The sequence below is a fragment of the Cyprinodon variegatus genome, unplaced genomic scaffold, assembly GCF_000732505.1.
Source record: "Cyprinodon variegatus isolate N-32 unplaced genomic scaffold, C_variegatus-1.0 Scaffold489, whole genome shotgun sequence".
NCBI lineage: Eukaryota > Metazoa > Chordata > Actinopteri > Cyprinodontiformes > Cyprinodontidae > Cyprinodon > Cyprinodon variegatus.
Window position 1 is genome coordinate 305,728 of NW_015150942.1, and position 10,835 is coordinate 316,562.

General features: G+C 37.2%; 1 protein-coding gene across 1 annotated transcript in view; it reads left to right on the forward strand.

Annotated features, from left to right (window-relative positions):
• The window catches only part of nudt14 (nudix hydrolase 14), a 28,835-nt gene that overhangs the window by 15,507 nt on the left and 2,493 nt on the right, over positions 1-10,835 (forward strand). The window contains exons 3-4 of the mRNA XM_015390221.1: positions 6,596-6,660; positions 6,920-7,202. Of these exons, the coding sequence (XP_015245707.1) occupies positions 6,596-6,660; positions 6,920-7,202 (348 nt within the window). The remainder of the gene's footprint in view (positions 1-6,595; positions 6,661-6,919; positions 7,203-10,835) is intronic.

Here is a 10,835-nt window from a genome sequence, read left to right on the forward strand (position 1 = left end):
AGTGGGAAAGAACAGGAGTTGGAAGACGCGCCAGCAGCACTTTATAGGTCTGCTGTATGGGGCCGCTTTGCATTTAGAGTGACCTACGATGACGGTGGAAAGTTGTGGATAAAAGTGCAACAGTGTGCAAGCATTGTGCAACACGTTTTGTTTATGCTAACAGCAACACGACCAATATGTCAGGCTAACAATCAACATATACCCAACCGAAAACCGTGACCACGAAACCATGAACCGAACCGTGGATTTTGTGAACCGTTCCACCTCTAAAAAACGAAACTTTAAAGGTACACAGTCATGTCATATTATGCCTATACCAAAAAGACCAACATTCAGTGGAGTATGGGAAAAAGAAAAAAAGGCTATATACTCCAAGTATCTGTCCTGAAAGTGTTTAGTCTCTTTTTTTAGCCTAAATAAAACTTCAGCACCAGGTGTGATGAGCTGACAGAAAGATGTGGCGCCCTCTACTGACAGTACTGCTGTGATTCCTCGTGGATAGGGCTCCTAAGCATTGCTAATATCAGTAGGACTATTAGCAAAGACATGTACTTGCTTGTGTATCAACTTTGCAGCGACATCAACATTTTTCCCGAGCTTTAGTTTATTCCAACTGTCGTACTGTTTTCTCAACACAACTTGAGTTTTATCACTCTTGCAGCTTCTTGTTTCTAAGGGTATAATCCCCATAAAACGAAACAAAATAAATATCTTATAATATATTATTTTATTATATGATTCATTATGTATTCAAAAACGTGTTACTTATGTAATTGATTTTTTAATAATGGAGTATTATTTTGTGACATTTGTATTTTGTAAAGCTACTTTATGTATTCTGTGACTTATTTTTTACCTCAGTTTTTCATTTTATTCTCCTTTTATTTCATGTGTTACCGTGGGGATGGAGGTTGGTTTTAGGACCCCAATGTGGAGATTAGGGTGGTAGAGAGGGGTTCTTGCAGGTTTAATAAAATCAAAAGATAACAGCAACAAAATCCAAGAATCAAACAAAAAGCCAGGAGATGTCAAGAGAAAACTCACATAGGGAGCCCAGTAACAACAAGAAACTGCATTGAAGAACTGCACTGAGACAGAACAAAGACTCGGCTAATCGGCTAATATGGAGCAGATGTGGGTAGAAGTGACTAGAAGGGAGCTAGGGGAAAGGAGACAGGCAGCAGAAAGAAACTAAAGACTGCTTAAATATAACGCAGAATGGAAAATAAACCAAATATCAACAAAACAGAATGAGTTAGATAACTGAAAACTTAAAGCTGAAAAGGGAAGAACCATAGCATCATGTTCTTATATTTAAATGAGGGGGCGAAGTTTTGTTTCAGGCGGCGCAGGTAAGCTTGCAAAATATCAAACAGGAGAAGAAGAAAAGAATTGATGTAGATTTTTTTTATTTTTTTGGCAGAATGCTTCTGATCTTTCTAGATTTATTCAACTAATTTACAATGTCTGAAAACAGAAGCATCTCAGACTTATTGACAGAATATCTGTGCATGATGTGTCCTGGAAATGGGATCCTACCCTACAACTCCCTCTTATTTCTTCTTCGCTAACTTTTTCGGGTTTGGACTCATATATAGATATAGTCAAGTTTCATTTATTTCCTTTCGTTTTAAATGTATGGTATGTAAAGCATAGTCTAAATAAAGAAACAACTAAAATGCAGATACAAACGGTGTGATTATATTTTACTGGACTGTTCTGAGCTTGCCCAATGATGACATCCAGTAGTATCCAATTGGCTTAGAAAAGTCATTAAATCTTTTTTTATATATATTTAGTTAAACATTCTTTTGTTATTTAAGGATAGAAATAGTGTGTAGCAACAGCACCAAACGGAGGGAAGAGGGAATACGGTGGTTGGATTGGTCATCATTCTTGGAGTACCTGTGTCTGCAAAGAAGATGCACTCTGCCAATCCTAACTTGTGACCACCTGACAGATAAAACTTTGCCTCCTTATTTAAATATGAGAAAATTAAATAAAGAGGTTAAAATAAAAACAAGAGTTATGAAATAGACATCACTGAATATGTAAAAAAGCTTTACAAAATAAAAGTATTACAATAATACTTTATTTTGAAATAAATAAATTGATTCTTTACATAATTAATAAAACTTTGAATAAATAAAAAATATTAAAATGTAATTAAATAAGATAAAAATACTTGTACATATTTACTTTGTTTTATTTGATAGGGGTATGTATTTATTTGATAGAATATTTGACAGTTTATCAATAGTAGTATTCATTTATTTATTTAATTTTGAAGGAACCATATTTCTTAAGGTTCAAACATGCAATAAGTCAAAAGGTTTTTTTTCCGCCTCAAGCAGCCGTAGAGGATTAGAAATGTTGGGTCAGTCTCCTTCCCTTCAGACTTGTGTTTTACATCAGTAGCGGATATTCCACATTATCCATAGCTGCTGTCCACCAGTTTTTCCTTATGTCTAACATTTCTACACCGAGTATCTTGCAAGTGATCGCAACCTCTTTTTTGTTTTGTTTTAAAAGCCTGAAAAAAGTATGGAGGGTCTTTCCCGTTAGAAGTCTTTGCTTTGGTGTCCCCAACAGAAATGTGAGGTGACCAAATGCCTTCAAAAGACATCTGGTCTACCTGAGTGTAAATTAGTTTGCAGTTAAATACGGGTGGTTTATCAAGGCTTAGAGGTTTGTTAGACATTAAAAAACAAAATGTCTGTGAACAGACTGCATCAAAAAGACCACATAACACATCAGACAAGTCAAGGATAAAGCTGTGGAGACGTGTCCATCCCTGTCAAAAAAATCAAATAGATCTAAACTAGCTCTAAATGACTTTCTGGACATTTTAGTGTCTTTAATCTTAAAGTTTACATTTAATTTAACTCTTAAAGTTCCTTTTAAGACAGTTGTCTCAAACTGAATTTCTGACGGCCTGTGTTCTGCACTTTTATGATGTTTTCCTTGCACTACACACCTGAATCAAATGGTTAAAATGCTACACTAGCATTCAGCCAGACAATCTGAATAGTTCCTACATTTCTGGAGTCCAGAATAAATACACCATAGTGGCTAGCAATGGAACTTCAGACTGCTACGCCAAATCCTGACACCCTTTTCTTCTTCTTTATGCCATTTTGCTGCAGAAACACAATTGGGACTACAGCTTTCCAGAAAAAGAACTACAAAAAAACACTAGTTGAACTCTGTGAGGTGGGCTGTCATACCTCTTCTCATGCTAAGGATTGTGGGAATCCGTATATCTCCTAAGCGCTAGATGGTAACATTGGTGGACCCTTTAAAACAGGGGTGGTCCTCAAAATCTACTATCCTGCAACTTTTTTAAGCAACCATTTTTAACACACCTGAATCAAATTAGTGGCTCATTACCACGCCTCTGCTGAGCTAAATGAGGGCATTTAAGCTTTAGATTCAGGTGTTCTAGAGAAGAAATACATAAAAAAGTTACAGGATGGTAGCTCTTGAGGACTGGACTTGTGTCCCCCTGCTTTTAATGATCTTTGAAAGGAAACATCCAGCTTCTCATTTCTTTTTCCAAACCTCTTTCTTAGAAGAGCTGTTGCAAATCAACCATGGCTAAAAAGATTTATTCAGGCATCAGATTATTTATTATGATTATTGCATCCATCCCTATCAAAGACCAATAAGTAAAATAAAAAATAGGCCAGACAATGAGCCCTGCTATCAGAGAAGAGGGTCTCATAGTAACTCTGGAGGAGCTGCAGAAATCCACAGCTCAGGTTGGGAATCTGTTGACCAGAGTAATATAACTGCACTAAACAAATCTGCTCTGGAAAGAGTGGCAAAAAAAGCCGTAGTAGAAATAAGGACATTTTTATTATTCCACAAGCTGTGTAGAGAAAACATGAAAAAGGGGGGTTCTGGGTTAGCTGAGGCCAAAAGTGAATTCTGTGGCTAATAATAAGTGCAATGCTAAATGAAAATCTGTCTTGCATTGGCACCAACTAGTTAGTGTTCATGTGGCTGCAACAGATTATAGACTAGGGTTGATGTTATTAATCCCTACTTACTCTGACATAGTCCATAGTTTGAGTTTCTTTTAAACGGAGCGAACTCGTGTTTTTAAACGCCTCAGTCAACGCCCACACTTAAATATAACTAGGAGTCAGTGGCAAGACTTGAAAACTGACGTCTGTAGAAACTCATCATCCATCTTCTTTCAGTATAGAGGTGCAAAGCTGGAAGAAACAAATCTCCAGAGACTTGCAGCTTTAACTGGCGTGAAGCTTGTTCAACATTTTACTGACTCAACAGACTGAGAACAAATGCATGCAACTGCTGGATTTTTGTATAAAACTACATCCTTTTCATTTAGTTTAATAGTTATATGACTGCATATATTTATAAAAATCCACAATAAAATGAAAGGAATACAATAAAAGAAAGGATACAAAATTAAATAAATGCTTTTGTTCTGTATTAAATTTTTCCTTTGACAGTTGGTTTCCGGCTTTTTCCCATCAGTGAGCAATATTATTTGAGAAAAGCAATAATAATAATAATAAAAGAAGAAAATTCTGTGGTGCTGGTCGGAAGTGTAGCTCTTATGTTCTTCTGGGAACCAGAAAGTAAAGCAGGTTTGTTTTTGTTTCTGCTCTTTCAGCAAAGTGGCAGAAAGGAAAGAAGTGATTGAAAAAGGAAGTGAAGCAGCAAGTAGCTTAGTTTCTGTAGCTGCTGGTATGAGACCCTCTTTAAAAAGGATCAAAAGCTTTGCAATTATCAGTAGAGACAAAGTTGACCCTTTCTTTCTGTGTTGACAGGGCCACACAAGAATATTGTGTCTAGTATTATCTGACTTCTTTTCTTAAATCCACAATGATCTGAAATTATACAGAATATTCTATTCCCGTTATGGTTTGCTTTGTTTTCCGGTGTTCAGTTCTTTGCTTTAATTATCAGGATATGTGAAACACAACAGCAAACCTAAAACTTGATTTAATGAACAATGAAAACAAGCAATTAGACATGATGTAAATAGACCTGTATTTGGAGGGAAAACGGCTTTCTGCTTCAAGGCGCAGCAATACTATTATCTTGGAATGTGTCTCCACATGTTGGAGTTAGTATAGATAAAAATAAAGATTATATCCCCACTGTTTTGGGGTTTCTATTCATTCACAGCGATCATCCATTCATTAAGCCTTTTTTTAGCATTTAATTAAACAAAAAATTGAGTTTTTTTCTTTTACAGGCAAGTATGTTTCCTCAAGGCAAGGCAAGGCAAGGTAAATTTATTTGTATAGCACAATTCAGTACAAAGACAATGCAAAGTGCTTTACATGATTAAAATATAGGAAGATAAATAAAATAAAATATAAAATGCAGAAACAAAAAAGAATATTAAAAACAGTTGGACTAAATAAAATATGTTTTAGTTGAACTGTTTAACTAGAGCAGTCGAAGGCAATCCTAAACAAATGTGTTTTTAGTCTTGATTTAAAGGAACTCAGGTATTTTAAAGTCTATTCTCTGAGATACAGGGAGCCAGTTTAAGGACTTTAGAACTGGGGTGATGTGCTCTACTTTCTTAGTCTTAGTGAGGACATGGGCAGCAGCGTTCTGGATCAGCTGCAGCTGTCTGATCCACTTTTTAGGCAGACCTATGAAAACACCGTTGCAGTAATCAATCGACTAAAAATAAACGCATGGGTTAGTTTTTCCAGATCTCAGCATGATCTGAGACTAATGTCTCAGTAAGGGTGAAATGCAGTAAGGGTGACTGCATTTTTATCATCTGAAATAAAAGATGCAGTCAGAAATGAGTCGATGATCTTCTCTAAGTTTGTTGTTAGAAACCGTTACAGCAATCTCCTGGTTTCCCTTTGAGCATGGGAAAGACGGGGCAGGGTTTCCTGCCACCTCAGACGCATCCGCTTTCCCAACACTGACTCCAGGCCTCAAGTCTCCTCCGACAGCCACACAAACACAATCACGCAGACAGATCTGCAGCGGTGCGGCCTCACAGCTGCAGAGTACGGTTCACTGTGACCCTCTCTCTACTTTAATTTCCATATCCTGGTCGCGATGAGTCGAAATCCCAGCGACGTGACCTGCTGCTCTCCGGATTTGGGTTCTTTTTTTAAGTATTGTTAGTCTAAGCAAGAGGATTTATTTTAGAGCCTTTTTATTTTTAGTAGTTTAGAACAGGAAAAGTCCAATAGAAAGATAAATTTGGAATCCAGTGCTTATGTGACGGGATGAGGCTTGAGAGAGATATTTAAATTTAAACACAAAGAAGGGGTTTGACTCTTTTATTTTTTTTTAATGCACAAAAAAACCTTCATAAAGTTTGGTTTGGTTTTCAATTCATGGATTAAAATTAACTACTGAAAGGAAGTTCTAAGATTTGCATGAAGGAAAAAGTTTGTTTGAACTATAAGGCTAAAAAAATCTAAGATTTAAAAAGCTTGTTCTTCTGGGAAGGAAACATTTATAGGGATATATTTCTCCATGTAGGATTAAGATAAGGCATTTATCTATTTTGTGGAAGAATCCATGTTTCTGATAGAAATGTTAGCATGTTTAACAGTGTCTTCCTCTATGTCTTCTGCAGCGTATCTGTGCTGATCTTCAACACAACCTCACACTGTTTTATCCTCGTCAAGCAGTTCCGTCCAGGTACTTCTTTTATTTTTACTTTCCATCTTATTTATCTCTTTCGTCACTGAACTAAATTTGGACTTTCAAGCATCCTGTGTGCACTTTCAAAAATACAAACACTACGAAATAAAGGAACCTCTGTAGAGATTTAAATTCAGGGAAATCTGAACCACGATAGACAACTTCCTCTATCTCGTTTAGAGGATTCAGTTATATGTATCTTTATACTGTCTCGCTCTGTTATTATTAGATTTCCCCTTTTTTCTCGCACCCTCAGCTGTTTACATGTGTGAGTGGGAAAAGGCCAAGACAAAGACCTCTCAGGAAGCTGAAAAAACTGAAGAGGGAGAAGCTTCTGAATCTCAAGAGGGCCCGTCGGCCTCAGCTGGAGAGAGTCCTTCCCAGTGGCCCCCAGCCTCAGCTGGGGTCACCTATGAGCTTTGCGCCGGCCTAGTGGACAAGCCAGACCTGTCGCTCGAGGAGATCGCCCGGCAGGAAGTGCTGGAGGAGTGTGGCTATGATGTACCAGCTTCCAAGCTGAAGAGGATCACTTCATACAGGTTAGCTCCTTTAGCACCGATTTTATAGACGCCCCCTAAGACATAAGATCCAGGTTGGAGACAAAAACAGAAGCACATCATCTGTTAAACCCTCTGAATCCCCCCTTTTAATTGGCTGACCATCAAAGACCCTTGTCAGACTGAAAGACGGTGAGAAGCTTAACAAATTCATCCCAGGAGTTGGAGGGCATATGAATAAACCATGAGTGCAGAATGATTCCCTTACTCATGGTTCTGAAGCACGGCGGAAATCATTTCCTGGCATAAGTAAAAATAGGGTTTCTGTATAGTGGAGGTCTTCAACAGGGGGTCCGTGACCCCTAGGGGGTCCACGGAGGAACTGCATGGGGGTTGCGAAAGTTGTTGTAGATAAGACTTTTTTTTTTTTCATATTGCCCCTGCAATTTTTTTCCATTAATTGAAATGTCTTTAAATACACATTAAAATGAACTCAATACACTGTAGTAAAAAAAATTAATGGTGACAGAAGATGTCTTTCTGTCATCAATGCACACATTCAGAGTTGCACTTTAAGTAACAGATATTAAATTTGACCAATGTTTAAATTTAACAATATGCTAAAACTACTAAAACAAATAGCTATTCAGGCCATTTATCTTTTTCATTTTCTTCTTTTCCTGTCTTGCATTTAATATTCTTTAGGAATTTTTATCAAAATTAGAGCTGGAAGTAACGATTATTTTGCAAATCGATTCATCAGTTTCCAAGTTTGAAGATGTTTCGCTTCCAATCCTGGAAGCTTTTTCTATTAAAATGTCAGATTTAGCATTGATTTCAAGGCTTTATATAGTAGCCCAAAAACTTCTTTTGGCTTAGAAAATATGCAAATTGAACCAGAAGAATCACACATCCACCCCTAAGGAATGGGGAGTCGTTTGTGTTCTTTGTTAGCCTGCAATACCCGATGCAGGTCTATGCCTCTGAAAGGGGGGTCATTAGGGGCAATTGTTGGTCTGATTTACCAGAAGGGAGGTTTCTTTTCCCCTGCATGGGGGTGGGGGTTGAGATGATAGCGGGAAGAATTTAACTCTATAGCTAAGTTGTAGGTTTTTGAGAGCTTTTGAATTTCCTTGCGGATTTGACAAATGCCCAGTTTGGGTATTGACAGCTTTGGAGTCACTGAAAAACTCAAGATAATTTTCTCTAAAAACAAAATTCCAGTACATTTCAAACCAAACAAGACCCTTAAACTGAGACTGTGCATGCTAAAGACAAAACCCCCCATTCCTAAGATGAACAGAGTGGTGTATGCGATTCAATGCAGTGAGGAATGCTCTGATCTTTATAATGGAGAAACCAAACAACCTCTCCACAGACGCATGGCTCAACACAGAAGAGCGACCTCCTCGGGACAGACTCTGTGGAACATCTACACCTCATGGACAAAGGACATTCTTTGGAGTACGAGAATATTCACATTTTGGACAAAGAGGACAGGTGGTTTGAAAGGGGTGTGAAGGAAGCCATCTATGTTAATAGAGAAAAAACAACCTTAAACGGGAGGGGAGGGGTGGACTCTGGTTTCAGCTCTCAAAAACTTACAACGCAACGATAGAGTTGATTCCTTCCCGCTATCATCTCAACGCCCACCCCCATGCAGGGGAAAAAAAACCTCTCTCCTGGTCAGCCAGACCAACAATTGCCCCTAACGACCCCCTTTCAGAGACATGGACAAAGCCAAAACAAGTTTTTGGGCTACTATAGAAAGCTTCAACTCAATGCTAAATCTGACATTTTGAATTTTAAAAAGCTTCCTGGATGGGAAGCGAAACGTCTTCAAACTTGGAAACAAAGTCCAGTGGATTTTTTTTTGGAATAACCCTGGATTACTGAGAATCTTCACCAGCAGATTAATCTGTTGTTTGATTAATTGATTAATAATCAGATAGCCAAAGATTCCTTAGAGAAGTTTTTTTTACATAATTAAACCAGGTGAAACTCAAACTTTTCCACTTGAGGAGATAGAGCATTTTGACAGATGAATCTTAAATGCAAAATGTTGGTATTTATAAAACAATTTTGGTATAATTTCTGCTCTAAGTGGGTTTGTTCTGTCAGCTAAAGGAGTTTTACAGTCTCTTTACTCCAGTTAATGATTAATCATTTCTTAAATTAGGTGACAATTATTTCAGTATTCGATTAATCACATTTAATCCAGTTAATTGTTTCAGCCCTGATCAAAGTATTAGTTTTCATCATGTTTGACAGCTAATGCAATACCTGGTCTTTTTTCACAATCAGCTGGTAAATTCTAGATTTTGTACCTAAAACATCAATAGCAGAATTGACCACATCAGCCTTTGTTATAAACGGGTAAAAATAGGAATTGCCAAGCAAAGCAAGTTCATATCAGAGATTTAAATATTTTTTAAACACGTCTGCTTACACAGTTTAGCTACAGCATGGTACTGGATGATTTTAATGAGCTGTCTGTTATCCTGAGATCCGCTGAAAGCGAAATGACCAGCATGTCATTCAGAGCACCATCATTTTTTTTTTAGCATTGAGGATTTTTCTTGGTGCAAGCAACTGTTTTATTATTTGATATCAGATTTTTCTTAGGAAAGTATAAAGCATATTGTTAAAGGAGGAAGCACAGTACAACGAGATAAAATAATGAAGCCATTTGTGTGAGGGAAACCTCTGTAATGATACCCAACTTTTAACTTCGGGAACTTCTTAAAATAATAAGCTGTGAGAGTGAGTTAGAAGGAAACCATTCATCACTGTCAACATGTTGGCTGCCTGGAGCTGCCAGGATGCGAACAGTCCCACATCTGACAGTAAAAGCTGGACAGGCGTGACTGAAAGCTAACAAAAATCTGTTTTTGATTTGACTTGAAAACCTCCTCCAGCTCCGTTGGTGTCGTCTGTGACCATTGTTATGTGCGGGCTGCTTCCATTGTGTAGAGTGGTATCATCTTAACCCACATAAAACCTATGAGGGTGTTTTTTTTTTTTTTCTTTTTAATTTTTTTTACTGTCAGAAGTCATCCATGTAGCAAAAAGCGGTCTAACCTTTAGATTTACAGGCATGGAAAGCTAAATGACTCAGGAAGTAAAAAACCCAAACAGGACATAATGGTGTTTTACTCTACAATGCTACGGAAAAGTATTGAAACCTCTAGAAAATGCCCACATCTTTTAATAAATCACAGACTGAAGCATATAAAACCAAGTACGTAGGTAATAATTGTGAAGTTGAAAAATAATCATAGATGTTTTTCTTTTTTTTTCTTAAATAAAGATCTGAACCTTGTGCAAAATCTTCGCTTTCAACTTCCTAGAGTCACTAGACTTAGACGAACTTAATTATCATTTTTTTATGCACAAAGTGAACAAAATCCGGTTGCATAGAGCTTACAACAGTGTAATAATATTTCAGTTAGAGTAAAATAAACATGAGCAATATAAAGTGCAGCAGTGAGAATCTAAACCAGGGGTCACCAACCATTTCAAGGCTGAGGGCTACTTCATGGCTATCGAATCATAGGAAGGGCTACCAATACTGACCTATGAACAAGAGGGGTCAGCGTTCACCTAAACTTCATCCAAATTAAACACATTAACTTTTAATTTCGAATTTTCCTTTAAACATTATAATTTTAAAAT